The 22162-nt window shown below is 43.5% G+C and overlaps 1 protein-coding gene across 2 annotated transcripts in view; it reads left to right on the forward strand.

Moving 5' to 3' along the window:
- The window catches only part of plekhh3 (pleckstrin homology, MyTH4 and FERM domain containing H3), a 37925-nt gene that overhangs the window by 10083 nt on the left and 5680 nt on the right, over positions 1-22162 (forward strand). For both annotated transcript variants that reach the window (XM_035406361.1, XM_035406363.1), the window contains exons 3-7: positions 7942-8030; positions 16391-16573; positions 17850-18007; positions 20519-20642; positions 20894-21191. In XM_035406361.1, the coding sequence (XP_035262252.1) occupies positions 7942-8030; positions 16391-16573; positions 17850-18007; positions 20519-20642; positions 20894-21191 (852 nt within the window). The remainder of the gene's footprint in view (positions 1-7941; positions 8031-16390; positions 16574-17849; positions 18008-20518; positions 20643-20893; positions 21192-22162) is intronic.

The following is a 22162-nucleotide window of genomic DNA, read 5'->3' on the forward strand; positions in this document are numbered from 1 at the left end:
TGGCACATAGACTAAATGAGGGAAATGTGATTGTTCCCTGCTCACAAATGGACTTCGCAAGTTACACATACCCAGGGAAGGTCGCAGAAAACCACAGCGAGTCTCCTAAGAGCTGCAAACAAGCAATGTGGCTAAAGCACATTCCCAAAGAATCCAGGGTGAGCGTAGTAAGGCAGTCACAAATTGCCAGTTGCAGGTTTTCACTTGAGCTGAGAGATGCTGACTGTGAGGGAAGCAGCCCCCTCCACGCTGTTAATCATCCAGGCTGACCAAACCCTAAACCGCACAGTGCTTTGACAGGGCTCTGACACCCAGCCAGGCGTTCCTGTCCAAACACAGCCCGGCTCAAGGTGTCGGTGAGGGCATGGGCCATTGTCTTGACCTTCTTGTCTTAGTCTCCCCTTGTCCTTCCTGTTGGCTTTTCTGTCACGCCTTTTCTGCATATCCTGAGTGAAGCGAAGCACACAAACGCAACCATCAGTAAATTAATACCTCAGGGTTGTGCTCAATTCAGCATTGTGGAATTGATCCCCCATTGGATTTACTGTACAGAGTGAATTGCAGGAAGTGGAATTAGGCTATATTCAGTGAAATTCCACCCAATCAAAAAACATGAGTTTTATTGGCTTTTACGTACGTTTTTTAAAATTGTTTTATTGTATTTGCCTGATACCAATGAGTATATCACTTTTCTCTGGAAGTATAGGCTACTTCTTTATATGGAATGATTAGCAATGTGTTTTGTATTTTAACCTTAGAGAAGAATAACTGTATTTTTCCTGGGGGAACTTCATTCTACTTATAATTCAATGCTGTTATAATAGACCCTCCCTTATGTAAAGAATGAGTAATGTTTTATTGTATACTAAAATGACAATATGTGATTAGTGGAACCATTTTGTGGACCTGTACTTGCATACATATACCCATGGAGAATACAACTCATACTGTATAGCCTATCTCATGAGCTAAAAACTACTGCTTCACCCAGTCATAACCCAGTGTTTACAACAATACAAGTCCATTTTTGATGTCACAAACTATAAAACCTTTATCCAAAACCCTGCTTATGAAATTGAGAGGTGAGTAACGTTATTCACACAGTTTTGAACATTATGGTTTTTTAACCACAGTCTGTAATCTGAAGACAACGCAATGCTTTTATTCCCCGATAAAGCTGATGCATATGTTGGGAAAAGTGTTATCATTCAAAATTTGTAGACATAACTGTGTGAGGACTGGCCGTCACAGATCACAATTTGAGTTTTAATGACATTTTGAGGCACAAAAATTAAAAATAAATATAAAATGAGAGTGGGAATTATTAGAAGTTATTATAAAATACTCTCATAAAAAAGGCATCCATCTTGGAGGTCAAACAAATAGGACTGCCCTAGGGATATGCTCTCTTGCACGTGTTTATGTTCATTATGGGCCGATGTCTGTCTTGGTTAGATAGGAGCTCATGAACTTACCAGCACCTCCCCGGGAGATACTATCATTCCAGACAGTTGGGGGCTTGTGGTAATCATTCAGATCCCTTCAGCAAAGCACCAACTCATAAAATACAAAACCGGGGTTTTGTAAATTTTCCCACAATCTAATGTATGCAGCCTTATTATCCTGTTGATAGATTGTTCCAAAAATGCGTGGAACTAATGTAATCTTTGATTGTTGTTGTTGTGTACCTCTTGCACGTTTCTTCATCCCCTCTCATCGATCGCTCTTTTTGTGGTGCCAAAGCAAAAGGTAGTGAATAATAAAAACAACAAATAACAGAAAAAATGATTTATGTATATGCATATAAATATATAATGTATATATATTATGTGAAATTATCTAAGCTTCAATCATAGAAATGGCTTCATAAAGCTTTGCTTTACAATTTTGTCACTTTCTTGCAATGTTCTCTCTGTTTCTTGCTCTGTTTCCCTCTCTCTGGCTGAGTTTTTCACTGTATGCTTCCAGAAGCATTCCTTGGCAGTCCTCTTGAGTAAACAGATTATTTTTAGACAGGAGGTCATATACTCTTAATCACTAGATTCCCGTTTTCCCACCGTCTGAAGCAGAGGTCTGTGTAACCCCTTGGGTACGAAGGGAGGTCTAGCAATGAATTGGTTTATTTCTCATTTTCTTTGGTTTTTGACCCAAGTTCAGAAAAAACCAGGAGAGTAGAGCTACAAGAGCGAACACGGAACCCAAAGTCCTCTGTGGCTTTCAGTTTTTCTAACCGCTAATACTGACTGCTGGAGGATTAGTGTTTGGCGCAGTATTCTCCTGAACCTGCCTTTCGCTTTAAGAAAGACAATGAACTTGCAGACACCTTAGCCAGAATATCTTTGTCAGCGCGGGCTTTTCACAAAGGCCTCGGCCTGTCACTTCTGCTTTAAAGCAAAATCCCCTGCAGTGGAGTCTTTGTATTCTCTGCTTTTTCCAGGCACATAATTAGAATCTCCCCCATTGAATGTGACCAGGCTAAAATCAATGGAGTATTGACAGCACTTGCTACAGGCGTGCCTGGTAGTGGAGCCTCACTTTATGGTTCACTGCTCACATTCAGTCTCTGTTCCTCAGATATCGACACTGTCTAGAATGAAAAGTGCCGCTATCTACCATGTATTGGTCAGATGCAATTTTGCTGCTTTGCCACACAATAATATTAAAACCCAACCTGGGACATAAAAACACTGGGTCAGATTGTATGTCCTGCTAAGGTAAATATGTGGTAGTTGTGACTAATTAGGGAACATCAGTTTGTCAAATAGTCAGTCTGTCCTCTCTCTCCTTCATGGGAAAAAACTGGCAAAGCAATATCTGCCCCGCCAGAGCATTTGTCACCATCTCCAGCTGAGTTTTGTCTTTTTACCAGTAGATAAAAGGCTACCTTTAGTTGCATAGGGGAGGTGTAGTGGCATGTGTATTTACATTTTCTCATGCAGAATAAGTCTTCATTTCCTTCTCTCTGTTGGCTACTCGTGTTGCTGGACTCACAGGTGGTTCTGCTTAGCGTGGAGCGGCAACACAGCGCAGAAATCCCATCTAGACCGCAGTTTTCCATGTATTCTGTTTCACTTCCGTTAACAAAATAAAAGGATTTTTTTTTTTCTTTTTTCTTCGCTTGTCCCCTTGACAGAACACGTTTTTACTTTGGAATGGAAATATCACTGGGCATTACACTACTGGTATGTCCTTTGGTGGCACTTATGTTCTTAACTTGAGATGTAGTGCTTTTTACTAGTGCAGCTTTATCTGGCAAAAAGAGCTTGAAGTAGGCTATGTGCATGCCTGAATTTTGGGGGGAATATGATTTTGAAGGCATAGCGTCTACTTTGTCCACTTTTTGCATTTGCTTTCTGTCAAATGGAGTGGAATAAACGGGGGGGTCAAAAGGCACGTAGGCTCTCGTGAAGGAGCCGTTGTTGTTGCGAGGGCCTATTTCCTGGTGTTGGGCCTCAGGGGTGTCATAGGGACAAAGAGCTCACGGTTTCCTCTGTCCCATTATTCCAGCAGTCTGATCCCCGTGTCAAATTGTTTCCTGCACACTGCTCACAGGAAGCCGCTGCTGAGGGCCTTGGTCACAGCCAGTGCTAGGGATGCTGGGAATGGAGGGGCGGGACAGCTGTGGCGGCCTGAGAGTTTCATCTGTTTGTCAGCCAACAAATATCTGCCCTAGACCTCACTTTCCCTCTCCCTTTTCCCCTATGGACAACAGTAGCAACAAATAGGTTTCTTGCTGCATAGTAGGCTAATTGGTGTATGCCTTTCATGAGAGTGCTGCCCTGCTATACTCCGCTAAAATAATTTCAGCCTGCTCTCTATAGACGTTCACACGTTGCACCCTTTGTTACCACGCTAGGAAACCGCACAGTCCTATTTATGTTTATCATTGAAAACCAAGCCAGATTACATACACAAGATTTGCTATAAATAAGCCTAAACAATTAGTTACTCCCCCACCCACATTTTCCACTTGCCTGCTTTCTTCACAGAAAGTACCACCCAAGCCTTTTTAGAAGCCCATGGTGTGTCCTGTCTTTATAATTATGGTCTGTTCATTTTGCCCAGCAGACGCCCGTATTCATAGTAGCTCACAATTACATATTGTTCCCTTGACCTTAGCACAGTGGTAAAAAGTAGCTTGGCAACACTGATCCTGTAATTGGTCATTGAAGTTGAAGTTCATGATTATACAGACTGTGGGGAATGAAAGGTCTTGCCTTGACACTCAGGTGGGAGTTCAGATCCCACTCGTGATTCCGTTTGTTCTTCAGCCCAGGGTGAAATTTTCAAAAGGGCCCTCAAGGCCTTTTTAGGAAGAGAGCAGTGAGAAAACCTGTCTGGGCCAGATATATTAGGCAGTATGAGTCAGTATTCACATCACAGAGCAGCTGAGGTACCTGGGCTGAATTAGATTTTATTCAAGATATATGCAAAATATACACATGATGCAAACATTTTGTCTTGTCCTGCTGTCTGCCTATATATAGGGACTAGCCTATATCTTGGCAGATCAATGGGATTAATTAATTGCTTATTAAAATAGGTAATAAAAATGTGCCATTATTTTTATGTGTTGTAGGAAAGCAAGACACATGAGGCTGTATTTACAATGCAATACTGTTTGCAAACCAAATTGCCCCTCGGGGACAATAAAGACTATCCAATCCAATCCAATGTTAAATACCATTGACCTATGAATATATTCACAATATAGAACAGCCTCAAGTATCTATTTGTTTAAATTAATCGGGTTAACTGAGGTAGCCACATACTTATGAACAGGACCCATATGACATTGCTAACTGGCTAACGTTATTTCCTGACTTCGTCACAAAGTGCGTGTTGTTTGTAGGGATAAAACAAATTTAACATTAGCCACATGCCCGTGGTTCAAAGGATAGCCTAGCTAGTTACTATTAAAAGCCAGCTAGTGACTATAGACCTAGTATGAGTACTTTACTCCAACTTTGTACCGAAGCCAGGAATAACGTTACCGCTAATGTTAGCCAGTTAGCAGTGTCACAATGGACATAGCTAATATTTACAAAACAAGCCTTCAAGCAATTTCTAAAACACAAATCTTTATTTTTGTTGCAAAGGTCCTACTAAAGTTGGAGGGAAAAGTAACAAAGTTCATTGAAACCATCTTGTCACACCATGCTGCCAATAGAGTGTTACAGTGATGACGTCTATTTGTAGGCCACCCCGGACGTTTCTTCTGAAATGGGTTTCCTCGGCAGATTTCCAATGCTTTTTTCCAATAGGGATTTCGTTTTCTGCTGAAAATAAGGTCTGTGGTGAATGTAAGCCTTAGAGAGTTTCATGTTTTGTTGTACGAGATAAATTACACCCATTAACCGTTATGTGCTTTGAAAAAGTACATGTGAAAAAATGAAATTATATGTCTATATATTCATAGGATAATAATATTTTCAAATCCTTGGGATTGCTCAGTTTCTTGATAGTGTCCTATGTATCTGGATGGCACTATATTACTAAATTATGTGTGTTGGGTGGGAGAACGGTTGGTGGGAACTGTCATTGTCTGTCTGGACAAGTGTCCTGGTGTCTGTAGTCACTCGGGTCTGTAGGTCGTTTGGCAGGAGAAAAGCAAATAAACTTTGGAAGCTTTGACGCAAGCCAGAATCCTACTGAGAGATGCACTGTTTGTATTTTGCATATCCCTAGAGTGCTTTCCCAAAACCTTCAACTGTCATTGATGATATGAACAATGCATATTTACTCTGAAAAAAGAATCCATGTACAATCAAGTATGTGTCTGTGTGTGTGTCTGAAAGAGACAGGGAGAGACATACTTTTAGCTTTATTCTCTCATAATATTGCTGCAGTGATACTGGCCCTTTGCTATCATTTTTCTAGAGAAAGCTGGATATAACCACCCATGTTCAGGGAGGCAAATTGCTGATCCAAGAAATGGGTGAAATTGGATTGATAAATCATGGTGTAGTAGGTGGTGTTTCAAATCTGAAAGTAAAATTGGTGCTCCTGTGAACAGGGGCCACTATCACAAAACTTTTCCATATCAACTAGGCAGAAAAGTTCTTGTCTCAGCTTGAAAGGGACCCTTTCAGTCAAATTTTTTGAAGGCTTTCACTGGCAGAATGAAGTGAGCATTGCACACTTCTGAAAGAAAACACTCAAACAGATCTTCTACAACTTAATCCCTTTCAGCTAAGTTGTATTATTGTTGAACATGGATCAAATGGCTAGCTAACTAGCTACAGTAAGGTAACTTTCTAGATAGCCCAGTCTGCTTTCTATATATATGGGTAAGCTTGCTAACTAGCTTGGTCAGGCCTGCATAGTCAGTGGTACATTTCCCCATTAAAAAACCCAATCAAAGCCTTTCCTACTTGCTGTATGTGACTAGATTGTGTTGTTGCCATTAACCGCACATTAACTGAATGCTTATTCACCTAAGTTGGGTGTGTCCAATCAGATTACAGTGTGACATGCCATAAAGTCAAGTCTGTAACAGAGACGACTGCAGTAATAATGAGTCACAATAAAAAAGCACCGCCAGTTCGGTATGTCCGTGTGTGTCTGGGTGTAAAAGGGATCATTTGGGGAATGTGGGGTACGCTCCCTTCAGAGCATACTGTCTAGTGAGGTGGGTGCACCATTGGTCTCTCTTATATTTAGATTGCGCTCCCCATGGTGTCATTAGTGCAACTTAGACTTAGCATTTCCCACCCGTGACAAATATGTGAATGCCAGTCCCCGTCTGTCTAGGCAGCTGCCTTAATTAAAGACTAATGCAAATCCACAGGGCTCTGCAACTCATGCCTCACACTCAAATACAGTCACACACGCTCCAGCCCGACACACATGCACACACATAAACGCATGTCATTTCCATCAATTTTTCTTCCCGCCTTCTAATCATGCCGTCCTTGCTTAACTACTGAGCTTATTTGTGTTGTGTGAAATGCACTGAGCCTCAACTGACCGTTTCTCATTTTGTGATTTTGGCTGTCAGTTTGGAGTGCCTTTCCGCTCCGTACTGCACCATGGCAATAAAGCGACAGTACTGACAATGATCAACCAGCATGTTGCAAAATTACCTACTAAACAAATAAAAAAGCAGATCAATGAACAAAGGAGATTAGGGCCACAACTCTAATGAATGAATGGCCGAAGCTGCTCTCCATTCCCTGGAATCATTTCAAAGGACGGAAGGAAGGAAGGTAGTTAATTTTGTGAGTCATGTATATTCCGTCCTAAAATAGGAAAGCGATTAATTAAATAGTTGAGCAGAAACCTCATAAATGCCCTAGTTAGAAACAAATGGGGCTTGGTTGAGACAGGTCTGCATCTGAAACGGTTCTGTCAGAATTAGATGCCACTCACAGCGCAAATTGAATCCTTTATTTTTGTCTTTTCCTGTATGTTTTTGGGAGCGTCACAGCCCTGATTGTTGTTTATGTGGGAGCCTCATGGCTTCACAGTTCAGAAACTCACAATGCTTTCCTTGTCCAGCCAGGATTTCAGAAACTGCCTTGTCTGTCATTTACTCATCAGTCCCTCTCCAGAGTATGTCAGCTCCCTCGCTATCTCCACCAACTGTATCTTGTGAGAATGAAATCCTAACAACACATCACAGCTTTTCAGTAGCGTTAAAAAAACAACTTTCTCTGGCATTGGTTTGACAATTACAAAATAAAAACACATATGTTGCTTTGTTGACCTTTTCACCTGGACATAAAAAATGTTTTTTTTTTCTTTATGCAAAGCTGATGGTATTGTGATGTGTTTTTTGGCTGAGACATGGTCAGTGTCTATGTTTCATGTTTATTTTCAGGTCCAGGTGTTGGCAGCTAAACCAATAAGGCAGAGCCAAACTGTGTAAAGAGCTTTGCATGTCTATGGAAAGGTAACTGAGAGGTAGCAGGTTTTAAACCTGTGTCCCTTTCCTCCTAGCCTTTCAGAGGTCCCAGACGAGATGAGGAGTCTTATCATCGAGAAGAGCAAGATGGGGTTTGAAGAGGACCCAGAACTGGTTGTCAAAGGTAGGGCTCATCTTTAGAATTTTAACATTCAGGAAGAACTACACTGTTCAAAACACTGCTGTTCTTGTTACATTTGCCTGTTTTCGATCAATAAAACTTAGGCTATACACATCTTTACTGCATTTCATGGACCTATAAATATTGGCTCAGCAGCTTCTCCAGGATTGCATAAATGACAATGAATAGAGTCTTCACACTTTATTGTGTGAAGGCTGTATAGAGGGAAATGTAACAGACCCAAAATCAGCCCTTGTGGAACACTGCAAGTAATACCAGTGCATCACATCTCATAGCAACATAGCAATTAAATGTTTTTTTCATAAATACTTGCTATATAATCTCCTCTCCTTCTGTATAGCCTGTTTTCATGTGAAAAGGCATGATATGGGGTGAGGCCTCTGTGGCGGAGACTGCTCTATCTGTACCCAGCCAAGTTCATACTTTTTTATGATATCTCTGGCTAGACTTGCTTTGGATCAGTAGTGCAAGTCTTGTTTTTGCAGAGATTTTTTGAGGAAGCTTTTTCAACTGTGGAACATTTTGCAATGGAATAGTTATGAGTTTTACCCTGGTTATCTCTATTAGGTTTTCTATTCTGAGATAATTGACTGAGTGCTGGCTTAATAGGTTTGATGTAATAAACATCTAAATGTACACATTGAACTGACTCTGATAAGAGTTGGCAGGTGTTGACACATGATGTGTAATGTTCTTTGACAGCCAGACAGCTCCTGCATGATGTGGGTATAGACCGTCCTTCCTAAAAAAGCGGAATCTCAGCCAGGCACTTAGTCATTTGTCTGGATTTTCAGTAAAACCCAATCCTTTCTCTTTGCACCATTTCTGGAGTAGTACAGAGGCATCGAGAGCCATACGGCAGCTAAAACTTTCACAGCTCCATCTGCACGCCATCAGCAGACCAGACACAATTTCCGTTCTATTGACCATTAAAACATTGTCCATTAAATTATTTCAAAATTTTGCTTTCAGATTTCTGATGCTCTTGGACAAAGCTAATTTTTGCCTGCGTGGATAATTAACTTTCAGATGTTCTTATTTAGGAGGGCTTTTTTTTGTGTCTAGCATTTTGTCATCAGGGAAATGGTTCAACTTTCTTGTGGCGATCAATAGAATGCTAAGTTATGACGATTTAATTTTCCTTGTTGCAAGTTCAGTTGCATTTATGTGTTCTGGACAGATTAAGGCACACCTGCTCTGCTGAAGTATTGATAGGGAGTTGGTGTCGCATCTGGGCTTGCCTGCTTCCCTCACAGTGATCCGGTTGTCCCATGCAGTGTGAGATGGGTGTGGGGGTAGTGGTGTTTGACACACAGACACAGCTGGATTCATCTGGGCCAAAGCCCTGAGGTGTGTGGATTCAAACTGTTTGACAGTGGCGGTGATCTCCTTTTGAACTCTGAGCAGCCTCTGTAAAGTAAAATATGGCACCTGATTGAAATGCTGCTATGTAGTCCTCTGTGCTTCCAACTGTGAACGTTACACATAATGCATTTCATAGCCATTCCAGCTGTGCTTTGCTTCTTCTCACACAAATCATCTGTTAAAGGAATGTTAAAACAAAATTGCTGGTGTCAGCAAAACTGGGTTAGAACAATAAAATATAAGTTGACACAGGTCAGCACAGCAACAATGAAGATCAAGGAAAACCACAAAGAACCTGAAACAAGGCAAGCCTGTCTGTACAGTATAGACAGTGGTAGGGATAATAGATGACCACATTCCATTCTCTACCGAGTCTAGACACCTCTCCAGCCTCTGGAAGACTAGTCGAGTGACCATGCTCAATGGCATCCTCCTTTGTTTATTACTGCATGTGCTCAGATGTGGTGCACATGGAATTCAAAAGACTTTTTTTTTTTCTCCTGCGTGGGAGATATTTTTATTTCATTAATTATTTATGTTCCTATTTATGAAATCATTGACATTAATGTCCAATGTCCTGGGGTTGGTAATTTTACACCAGAGGCAAAGTAGTTCCATAAAAAACACAATATACCAATAAGTCACGTGGACCGTAGGCTTGTACCCCTTTCCAGGAGGCATACCAAATGCAAATAATCCTATCAGGAGCATGTGGCACCTATGAAGCTGTAAGTAGGGTTGACACACAAAGGAAAGAAGCTCTGAAAAGTCTTTATGAATGGTCTGCACATCTAACCTACGACATGAACAAACACTCCCCCATCCTCCATATTCAGGTAGAAGATTCCAAGGAAAGCTGGGGAGAACAGCTGAGCATTGTGATTACTGAGTGATGAAATGTATCAGATCTCACACAATTTCCGGCATCTCCAGTGTATCGACATGCTGTTTGTTGCTGCAGATTTCTCTGCCATTGCAGTTGCAACCCATGTGGAAGTCATTATTCCTGCATTAGGGACAATTACAATCAGGGGTTTGAGAACAACCCCCAAAAAGGTTGCGTTTATCCCATGAAGTCTGCCTGGAGAGCTACCCATTTCCTCCATTTGTCTCCATATTTGAAGCATGCTGTCACAAACTAATGCACCCATGTAAAGACCAGATTGCGCTTTACCTTTAGAATAGTGTGATAATCCCGGCATGTTTATTATCCTGGGAGATTAATCTATTTCACTTGGACAAGCTGGAAAAAACATGGCTCTTTTGGCACGCATATCTCCATAAAATGAACCTGACATGAAAAGGTTTACTCTCACTAATCAAGGTTAGAGTGGAAAAAATTTTTTTTTAAAGTTTTATTTCATTTCCCAGAGAACCCCAAAAAAAAAACGGAAATGTTTTTTTAAGACTTTGATGTTAACGCCGCCTTGATGGTGGGGGTAGGGCTGCAGGGTGAAAAGTCACAAATGAAACAAATTAACGGTGAGCTTGGGCTCCCCAGGGAGACATTAGCAGGCGGTGAGAGAGGATCCAGATGGAGAGTCGGAGGAGGTCTGGGGATCCTCACTGCAGGCAGCTGTGTTCTCTCTGCCACAGTTAAAGGCCTCTGAAAATAGCATCAGCCGCCAAACTGTTAACCCCTTCAGTACACACACACACACACTCACACACAAACACGCTCGGGAGAGGCCATAAATACCCCTGTGCATTCCTTTTAGAAGTGCCCATTACAAGCATTACAAATTAGTATTAGTATTACCTTTTGTAATAATTCAAATGAAGCTTAGCTTTATTTCCCAAAAAAGCAGCAGCATTGTAAAGTAATAAGTAAAACAGATAAAAGTGCCACTGAGCTTGAGAATATGCATCAGGAGCAGATTTGGATTCAGTAATGCAGACCGTGGTGTGAGACATATCAGACACAGACATCCTGTGGACTAAACGCCCCTGTGCCATTGGGTCCTTGTCATTCCTACAGCCTCTTCTGACTGCTTTCAGGTCCCAGACTCTGTGGTTTAGTCTGCAATCAAGACCGATCTTTGGGGGCCCCTCCCTCATTTCTTTCTCCATTTATACTGAGTGACTGCCCACTTTTGATGTGAGAAACTTGTTCTTTCTTTCCCTGGCATTCAAGACAGGCGATGAACTGGAGATAGCTTTGCGGGGCGAACCACGAAACCCCCCCTTCCCCCAAAACACACTCCTCCAGCCCCTCAGTGTGTAAAGTCAACATCCGGTAAACCCCCCCTTTCTCCCAGCAGGAGTTTATCCAAACCTCCACCCCCACCCCTTCTATGTGGGGATGCTATGGCTGACCCTCTTTCTCACATGTACTTTAAATTTAGTTGAGGGAATAATGTTTTGGTGTTCACAGCAAGCAGATATTTAGCCAAACTTTGGCTGCCATAGGGAAACATACGAGACAGAGGTGTCACTCTCTTGACGACAGACTGAAGTTGTTTGATGTTGTTTAAAAAAGGAACGTAGTAATGCGCATAGCTTTTGAAAACATATCTAGTAGTGGGGAATAGAAGAGTCCTTGAGATGAGCATTGACATCATCTTATATGCACTCTACTAACAGTCAGTGCATTTACATGCACAGTTGAAATTGATCTATATTAATAGCTTGATTTGGCCAAAGATGAGATTTAATTGGATTATTGTCATTGTCCCAATATACATGACTCGGAAAGAATCAATTTATTGACCAAGGTGTGTCTGACGAAGGCTTCTTATAAATCCTGCTTCTTCCAATTTTGTCGTAACTTTTTTGAATAGTTCGCCATTTCACGTTTTTCTTCCATCCATGTGTTTTAGGGTATTTAACTCCTTTAGTTGCGATAGCATGAAGTTGGTCCCCTCCGCCATCCAGAAATGTGTTTTTTTTGCCATGATACTAGGGAGGGCAAAACGGAGCTTTAGAGTGTCGCCAGCAGTGTATGCGCGTGAGCTCGACAATGCATTTCTCACAGAAAAGGTTGTTTGTCGCCTTTTTTTAGTTCATTACAGTGATTATAGAAGTGACAATAATTAAGTGGTACTGTGCTGTTAGCCTTTATTGATCGCTGTACAAGGTTAATGTGAAGTAGCTAGCACAATCGGACAGCACTAACCCATAGAAATATAGTTTCAATGGTACCTGCTCAATCAAACGGCAAATGTGAAAAACATTTGATTATATTCAGTGGCACCGAAATTTTCTGTCACACCCTCAATAAACGGCGAAAGTCCCAGTAGAAGATTGAATTAAATCTTTCAAAGTTAGATATTTTCTGAAACGTTATCGATTCCGCTTGGCCACAGAGAGCATATAATTGCTATGTAAATTACGGAACATGCGCAGAACACCTAGGCCAATTTTTGGCCTATTGAAGCGTATAGCCTATATGCCGTAGTAAATCGACCTCCAACCGCATTATCTAGGTATGTTAGTCCGACTCTGAAAAAATCGACTTCGTACGATTTCAGTCGGACTACAATGTTTACATGATTTTTAAAAGTCCAGTTTTAGCCAGACTAAAACAATGAATCGACTTTTTCAAACATCATGTAAACCCACTGAGTGTGTTCCAAAGAATAGCTTTTCATGACGATGAATGATATTTTACTCTCACAAATGACCACCCGGCCCCTTCACACAACATGCTCTCTGATGCAAGATTGACTAGCTGACAATTCTCAACTGGCCATACTTCTACCTTGACCTAGCCTGACCCATAGTCTGCTCTGAACCGTGGCGATGCCCCTGTCTTGACCTGTGACTGTGTCCACCTTCCTGTTGATACAGGTGCAAGAAAAGCTTGGCATGGAGTACTGCATCATTGTATACCTTGACTTTGTAACCATATAAGATCGCCAGTGCAATTACTTAATTCATCAGTACTCATTCATCAGTATTCATAAGATAATGAATGCACATTCCTTGAAGGGGCTTAAATTGCACTTCTGTACGTACACATGGAAACATGACTATAAAATCCTTATTGTAACCTAACCTTTGGAGCCGAGTTAGTATTTTGGAAATGACCAGAATAATTAAACTGAGCCTCAGAATTAATCAATTTACTAATTTTCATTCTTGACCATCTAAACCGGTATGTCGATTAGAACAAAACTAGCTTTTATGCCAGCTCGGTCCAGCATACAACTGAACTTTAATCTGATATTTCGCACCTGTTAAACCACCTAGACGTAGGTGCAACATCTGTTACACCTCAGTATAAATCCTATGGCTAGTTAAGAGCAGACATAGGATATACTATTTGGACCATATTCCACTATAATTCAAGGTGTCTTAACTCTTTCCTGTAGGCATAGTCTGGTAACATTTGCTGCCAAGTAATTGTTGTGTTTATTCACCTGGACACAAATTTTGTTAAGCTTGATATAGCTATGTCCAGGCTTGGGATTCTGATCACACAGTCAGGCATATGAACTTTCAACATTTTTATGCCCTGCTTGTGCTACCAGTCGCAGATGTGTTGGTGCTAGGAACATATTATGTGGCTGAGACAGCTTTGTGGCACGCATCAGCATGGCTTTCCCCTGTCAGGATTTTTGAGAGTGCACGTGCAACATAAACATTGACACGGTCTGGAATTCTTCAGCCAAGAAATGTATAAGAGCAAATTGGAATATATGTCCGAACTAAACAATAGAAGCCGTCTGTATAAACAGGAACGAGAAATGGTTGAAAAGCGAGAGCCGACAGAACAGAAAGGAAATGAGTGCATTTTGATTTGGGCACCTTGGCCTGGAGCACAAGTCCCATTTCACATTCCTTGGCACAGGACGACAGGGCAGACTGCGGGAACGAGGGGTTGCGTAACCGACAATCGCAGCTGCTTCAGTTCTTCTGGGGCCGTAAATAAGGGTGGACACTCGCCGAGGAGGCGGGGGGCGGGGGGCTGGGAGGAGCCAGAGGCGGCGGGCTGAAATAGCAACGTGCGTGCGGAGGGACAGACTGCAGGAGCAGACGGAAAATCCTCCCGTGTCCTGCGAGGCTCTACCAGGCTTTTTTCATTTCGTTTTCTAGGCCCCTGAGCTTTATTTTCCCTTCTCTTGCATAATTTGGCCTTTCTCATGCCCCTATTCATGTGCACTGGGCAAGGCAGTGTGTGTTTGTGTGTGTGTGCGCGTGTGCATGCAGGTGTGTGTGTGTGTGTGTGTGTGCGTGCACATGCGGGTATGTGTGCGTGTGCGTGCGCGCGTGCGTGCGTGCGTGCGTGTGTGTGTGTGTGTGTGTGTGTGTTTGCATGTGGCAGTTCAAAGGGTAGGTCAAAAAAGTGACTGGCTGGTATAGATATAGAGATAGAGATCTACAGAGATTTGCCAGCTGAACATGGCAAAATTGAAACGGCTGTATTCCACATAATGACTTAAATATGTAAAATTGTTTGGTAGCAATACCCCCAAAACTGAGGTAAAAACAATGCTGTATATCTGTAAACAAAATGGTGAGCACTATTTGTAAGAAGAGTTGCATTTTGTGTGCCCCATTCAATACAAGTGGCTTCATGCTTCCTATGTTATCTATGAGATCAAATTAAGTAGATGTATGTTTCCCAAATCTGTCTGTAGAGCAGGCAAAGTCTTATTTGTGAGTATATATAGAATATGTCAGACAATGATAGAAAATACTTGTTTTCTATTTAATATATTATATCAAGTAGGATCTCTTAACTGAAAGTGAGCAAGCAGTGCCATAGCAAGAGACTTAGCTTAACACAGCTTCTCATTTGGAGGTTTTTGTTTTTACTAAAAGTCTTAATTTACTTCTGGTAACATATTCCACATGTGATCGCATAAGAGGGAGGGGTAGAGGGGGAGAAGGAGGAAATGGGGAGATTAGTTCTGTTGCCAGTCGGCACGCAGAGTTAAAACTGCAGCGGAAACAGTGGTGACAAGCTCTTGGTAGGTAAAGGCGTGTGTTTTGCCGCCCCTCGTGCACGCTCAGTCTCAGCAGACGGCCTTTGCCCAGATGTCCACCCTTAACTTCCGGTTAATCCCAGAGCCCCTTTCTGACCTTTGACCTTCGCCGAGATTGGCTGCCGCGCTGCTCGTGGAGTAATTTTCAGGAACAGCTCTTAACTCTGCATTTTCTCCGTAGAATGAAATATGAGGAATGGCTCAATATTTCATGGTTAAGGAACACTGAGATCTTTTTTTTTTTTACAAACATTTTAAGAAAATAATAAATGTGGACATGACAGATTTAAGTGTCCGGATTTGGATTGTTAGGGTTTAAGAACCTGGTTTAAAAGATACAGACGTTCCCTTGGCCATGTCATCAAAATCTGAATGCTCACTGGATGTTATCCCAAAGGAAGCCCTCTCGTTCAGCAGAATCAGTGGCTGCCTGTGTATGCTCTTTATGTCTTTCCTTCTGCGCAAAAAGCCTTAATTACCTTAGTGGCACACATGCCCAATTGCTAGTGCTACAAAGCTTTTTTAACTCTAAATTGTAATGATTTTTACATCATCTTTGCATCCCTCATTATTGTTCTTGAACCAGTTTAATTATCCGAAAAGTTGAAAGACTGTGACAGGCAGAGCCTTGTTGAATTTGGGTCAGTTACTCCAATACATGCTTTTTAGTTCATGCTTTGTAGTAAGCTTAGCCTTTCTCAGCCACGTGGTTACTGCTGGCACGTGACAGCTCAAAAGTGCTTGTGTCTACCAGGCTTTTTTATTTGACTTTGTGTCACACGTTATCTTATTTACTTGATTATATTAACTTGTCAAGTTTGCTGGTTGGAACAGTAATGGTACTGTGTTTGGGGGGGGGGGAAACCCCACCGAATACCATTCCCTCTTTGTCTGGCCTTCAGAGGCTGGGTGTGGGAGACATTGGCAGGTTGTCCCTGCTGGGTAGTTTGAATGCAAGGCAGCTGTTCTTCCGTCCGAAGGTTTTCCCCAAGGAAAGGAGGAGAACGGTTCCGTGAGGCTGAGAGTCTCTGGTCTCTGTGTTGGCAGGTTGGCTGTACCGGGACGTGCGAGGAGGCTGGATCCGACAGCGGCGAAACTGGTTCGTGTTGACCCAGGACTCCCTGGACTACTACACCGGTCAGGAGAAGAATGCCCGGAGGCTGGGCACCTTGGTGCTCACTAACCTGTGCTCCGTCATCTGGCCTGACAAGCAGACCTACAAGGAGACTGGTGAGACCCCGTTGCCCGTACCGTGGCTTGGACATGGGCTTTTGTCATTATTGTGGACACTGTTGATTCCAGGAAGAAATCCCATGTCTAATGACAGTGGGGAAACACAGCCTGATTCACTGTAACTGTTCTGGAAATCCCTGGTAAAATGGCCTTCTGAAGAACCGCATACATTAAGCTGAAGTTTCTTACCATGAAATTCCAATATAAGACCTAATAAAAGATCTTCCGTAAAGACAGAGGGGCGTAATGACTAGTAGGTGTCTCTTAGTCATACGACCGTCTGTGTGGCTTGGACCAGTTGACCGCATCACAGCAATAGCAGGGCATTCTAACCAAGAATGTTAGATCCAGCCCACTTTCAGTTCTCCCATGTGTTGTCTGGGTCCGGTTTCACTTCACTAAAATTCCCCACTTCACGAAGCCATGTTTGTAACCACTTGGCCATCACAAAATAGTAATAAAACAATGACTCAATAATCTGTGGATTCACAGTGTATTTGACAGAAGCTCCTTTGCTTGCTGTATGAGTCAGTTGGGTTTAAATGACATTCAGGTATTTTTCTGTTGATCGCCAGGGCCATAAAGAACAGCCCTATGGCTGTGCGTGACCCTTGACCCTTGTAGCTAACCACAGGGGGAAGTGAGAGAGCAGGAGTCATATTGAGAATTCCCTCTTCCCTCTTCCAGACCACATGTCCAGAGAGGGATAAAGCCAAAAATCCTTTGCAACTCAGTTACGTCAGTCTGTCCTCCATTCTGTGTGGGGGTTTTTTTTTTTGTGTGTGGTTGCATTTAAATCGTTAATCACATGGTCCTCTTAAAACAATTTTTACAATAGTGTACATTTTACCAGAATATCTGGGTGACTTCTGAATGAAATGTGTCTCAACCCATCTGTGAGCTTGAATACTCAGGTCTTTTTAGGATAAAATAAGAACTGAGAATGGCAGCTTCCGTTCTCAAAGGCAGGGTTCCTGCTGGTTTTTCTTGGTAGCGTACCTTTCAATTAGCATCACATTAGTCTTTTTAAAAGCTGATTTGAACGTGTACTTAGTGATTACAGCACTCTGTTGAGGAACGAAACTCGAAACCCCAGCAGGCCTTGAGGAATTTCTTTGCCGTTACCTGACAATATATTTCCAAGATGAAAGACAAAAAAGCAGTTCAGTTTTTTAAAAAGATTATAAGTCATTGGCATGCATACTGTAAGTAAAGATGGCAAACAGATTGTAATGATGTTTCTCATTGTTCTGACCCTGTTCTTGTCTCTCAGGTTTCTGGAGCATAACAGTGTACGGGCGCAAACACTGCTACCGGCTGTACACCAAACATTTCAACGAGGCTGTGCACTGGGCCTGTGCCATCCAGAAGGTCATCGACGGCAAGGCCCCAGTTGAGACACCCACCCAGCTACTGATTCGAGACATTGAGGTAAGCCCGTCCACACGCGGTCCATCCAGCCCCCCACACAAACCGCAATGTCCCGCCTCAAGGTGCCCACAGCCATGTCCTCAGAAATGCTCTTTTTGGTGCTTTTCTCCATCCAAAACCCATCCCCCTCAGCCACATAGTCCACTCATTCTTTATGCGCAGTTTTAAGGAACAAGCTTTCACTACTACTGCGCTTTGGCAAGCTTTACTTCCCCCTCAAGGGGTGGTTTAGAAATGACCTCATGTAAATCGACAGATCTGTCGAGAAGCACACCAGAAATAACTGCGGACGAAGTCGACTTTGCAACCTGGCCTATTTTAGGCGCAGGTTTTTGGGCACAGGGCGGAAGCTGAAAAAGACGCACAGGGTGAATTGCTTGGACTGCGCTCCTGAGCGCTGGCCTGGGTCCAACGTGTGCCTCAGGAAAAAGCATCATTGTGGGGGGGGTTTAGCTTAACGGCTTTTCATCAGCCACTCTATTTTAAAAAAGATGATGGCATTCTTCACACCGGAACTAAACAACTGCAGCTCGCTGGGCCAATGTTTAACAGGAAGTTACAGTGGGGAAACCATTGTGCTAAGTACAGGGCGTGGCCAACGCTTTTCTGGGCAGAGCAGTCACCGCAAGTGCTCTTCTCGCATGCAGAGCGTCGTCTGCGTAGCTGTGGTTTGACGACCTGTGCCTGTAGTTCGGCTTGCTAATGTTATAGCGGAATGGGGTTGTGGAATCGCTCTAAAGGAAGTTCTCTCAGAAATATGTTGTCTTGCTTTCACTCGGGCATTGTGCTAAGGCTAGGGGGTCCATCTATCAGCACCCCAGCATATTTATGATCTGGGTATATAGGTCTCCGGACTTAGAAGACTCGTAAGCTTAACAGAGAGAAGCACTCCTTTTTCCAAATTGTTCAAATATATACATTGAAAGAGTGTGGCCTAGTCCCACGTTGTCCTCTGTAGTGTCATAAAAACAGCTGGAGTCCCATACAGGAAATTGCTTTACTGCTTCAGAGAAATAATGTAATTTGCAAGCCACTGGTTAAAGAATGAATTGCACTTTTTCCTCCTTTGTCATTATTGACAGATCTCCTTTTCCTAATAGGAGTACAGAGAGATTAGAGCTCCCCTGCTGATTGGTTGATCAGAGAAAGACACCAGCATGTGCCAGGAAAGTTGCGTTGACAGGAAGCGGTGCAGGAAAGAAGTCCCTCTTAGGGTGATTGCGGATTGATTTGTTGTTACGGACTAGTTAATAATGAATGAGTCCCACATTTTGCCCTTGCATCAGTCCCGGTATCGACTGCTTATCTCCAAAAACCTACTGTGCAGTTCCTGTTTGCCAAAGTCCCTGAGGAGAGTGGATAGAGATAACCTTGCATAGGTGTGTGTGTGTGTGTGTACGTACGTGTGTGTGCGCGCACACGGAAGAGACCCAACATGCTGCATCAAACACGTGCAGTTAGCCAAAAAAAAAAGATACCTCTAGTCTACGCTAGAATAGCACATGTTCTCAGTATAAACACGTTCCTCCATTTGGCTCAAAGCTTCCTGTCAGTTGCTGCCAAATCTTAGTGGTTCATTCAAATGACAGAGTGGGCCATGGGCATTACCGTTTCACAAACATTCTCCACAGAATGTGCAAACACAACCCCTCGAAGGTAGGTGGCGAGCAACCCGGTAGAAACACTGCTTTAAACACAGCCCTGGGCAGTCGGGACATTATTAATGGACTACAGGTGCTTGGAATTGGGCCCGGTGTGGATTTTGTGAATCAGTGCTGCGTCTGCGTAAATCCTGCGGATGTGCCGGGGGGGGGGCATGAGAGCACGGAGCCTTTGTAATGCCGGTTACACTCGCTGAGGGGAGGGAGGTTGTGTCAAAAATGAGTGGTGGGACATGTTCTTTGCGATTATGTGCGGAACTCTGTCACCGCGAGCATTCTGGCAGTGGCAGGTAGCCGTCGGTTTGGCCTCTATCCCCTGCCCCTCCCAGAGGAAATGAGGCGTGCACATCGTTCAGCGCGGGCTGCTTCCTTCCAATGGGTGGGGTGACACACTGTGTTCGTGCTCAGCTGTACGCCTGCCAGTCTCCTCTCTGGAATATATCCTGGCTGTCTGCTCCATTGTGGACATGCCAGCCCTTCTCCCGGGCCCCATCAGTCATTCACCTGTTCCCCTCTGCAGCCAATCAGAAGGTTGCTTTAGTCACTTCATTAGCTTGCACATGTTTATAAGTGATGTTCTTACATACACCCTGTGTGTATCTAGAAGAACTGCTTGTGTTTAATAGGACTACCATATAGTGCTTTAGGCTTCAAACACCGTAACCTTAACACATCTCTCTGGTAAAACATGAAAAGCATGGCAGCTACAAGAAGACTTGTTCCTAAACTAGATATTATTGGCTCCTTACAGTTCGCTGTAGTGGGTGTGGCACTAGTGCAGGTCTAACAGGAATATTACCATTGTCTCAGTGTATTTTTCTGGTCTTCCTCCCTCTCTCTCTATGTGCAGGAGAACAAGTTTAACCTGGAGGTTGTGGAGCAGATCTACCAACACAACCCCATCCTGAAGTATACTCAAAACCCCCTGTATGCCCCGCTATTGCCTTTCCCCTATGGCAGCCTGGACCATACCTGTGAGTGACCCCGTCCCATACACACACATACACACAATGACTACACAATTAATGAACAGGAAAGTGAATTGGTAATGACCAATATGAAAATACTGCTACTCAGTAGGCTTACAAGCTGTGCCTTTTCAGGTTATTAAAATTCTTTATTCGTGAGAGGCTAATACCTTATAAGCGTCCATGCATGGTGTTTTTTTTGGAATATCTATAGAACACTTGTTGACTCTGTACTTCCTTCCCCTATACCCTTTCAGACCAAAATGGGAAGGGCTACACCACCCTACGGGACGAGGCCGTGAAGGTGTTCAATTCACTGCAGCAGCTGGAGACGGCACGGGAGCCCGTGCCGCTGATCCAGGGAGTGCTACAGACGTGCCTGGACTTGCCCCCGCTGCGGGACGAGGTCTACTGCCAGCTGGTGAAGCAGACCAGCGGAGCGCCCACGCCCGACATGCCCGCACACCTGCGGTACTGGCAGCTGCTCACCTGTATGAGCTGCACCTTCCTGCCCGGGGCGCCCGTGCTCAAATACCTGCGCTTTCACCTCAAAAGGTGAGGCCCACAAAAGACACTCCGTGCCAACTCTGGCACTGGCACTTACCTACGCTGCCGTCCAAAGGCTAACTGCAGTAACTACATTTTGGTCGAAATTGAGTTATAACTAAAAATGAACTTCTTGATATCTGTTTTATCTTGTGACAAAGGCTTTTTCAGCTTTATTAGATAGAACAGTGTAGAGAGACAGGAAGAACTAGGAGGAGAGAGAGGGAGAGACATGCGACAAAGGTCGCGGCTCGCAGTGAGCACGTGGAAAGCGCTCTATGGGCTACGCCACTGGAGGCCCCCGCCACTCATTTTCTACCACGGTTGTGTTGAACAGCTTGCTCCACACAACTCTTGTTCTACTTGTTCCGCTGTGGAAGAACGGCTTGTGCAAAACGGCTTAGGGCCATTCGGAGTTTACTGGTCTTAAGGGCTGAGGTAATCATCTTGGGCCGTGGAGCTAAGACGTGCATCCTGATACGTTTTGCGTGGTAAACTGGGACAGAACGAAGAGAAAGAAAACGAATTGTAGTTCAAGGAAGCAGACTTCAGCTGGGGCGTGGAGGGGGCGGGGGGGTCAGCGGGGCACCCACTTGAAGAGCACAGTCTCTGTGAAAAGAAACATGAGCTGCTTCATGCTGTGGAGGAAAGGTGAGGGCCTCGTTCTCCAGACTCTTAACAATTCAGTGTGATCAAGTGATCACCTTTTCTTGTAGGATCATTTTGCCTGTGCTTAGCTGTTTGCTGGAAACTCACTTCTTAACCTTTTTGCAGTGTCCCATGAAGCAGAAAAGATATCCAGAAACTGGGGGTGGGAGTGGGAGTGGAGAAGGACTGCGAAAGTTCACTGCCGAGCCTCAGTGGAATTTTCCAAATTGTGTGGCAGTAGCGCAGAGGTTGTCCCATGCCTAGAACTAAAGCGAAAGGCAGCGAGCGATGGCTGGTTTATTTTGGGCCGCGTCGAGCGGTAACGTCAGGTC

The sequence above is a fragment of the Anguilla anguilla genome, chromosome 2 (assembly GCF_013347855.1).
Source record: "Anguilla anguilla isolate fAngAng1 chromosome 2, fAngAng1.pri, whole genome shotgun sequence".
In the NCBI taxonomy this organism is placed as follows: Eukaryota; Metazoa; Chordata; class Actinopteri; order Anguilliformes; family Anguillidae; genus Anguilla; species Anguilla anguilla.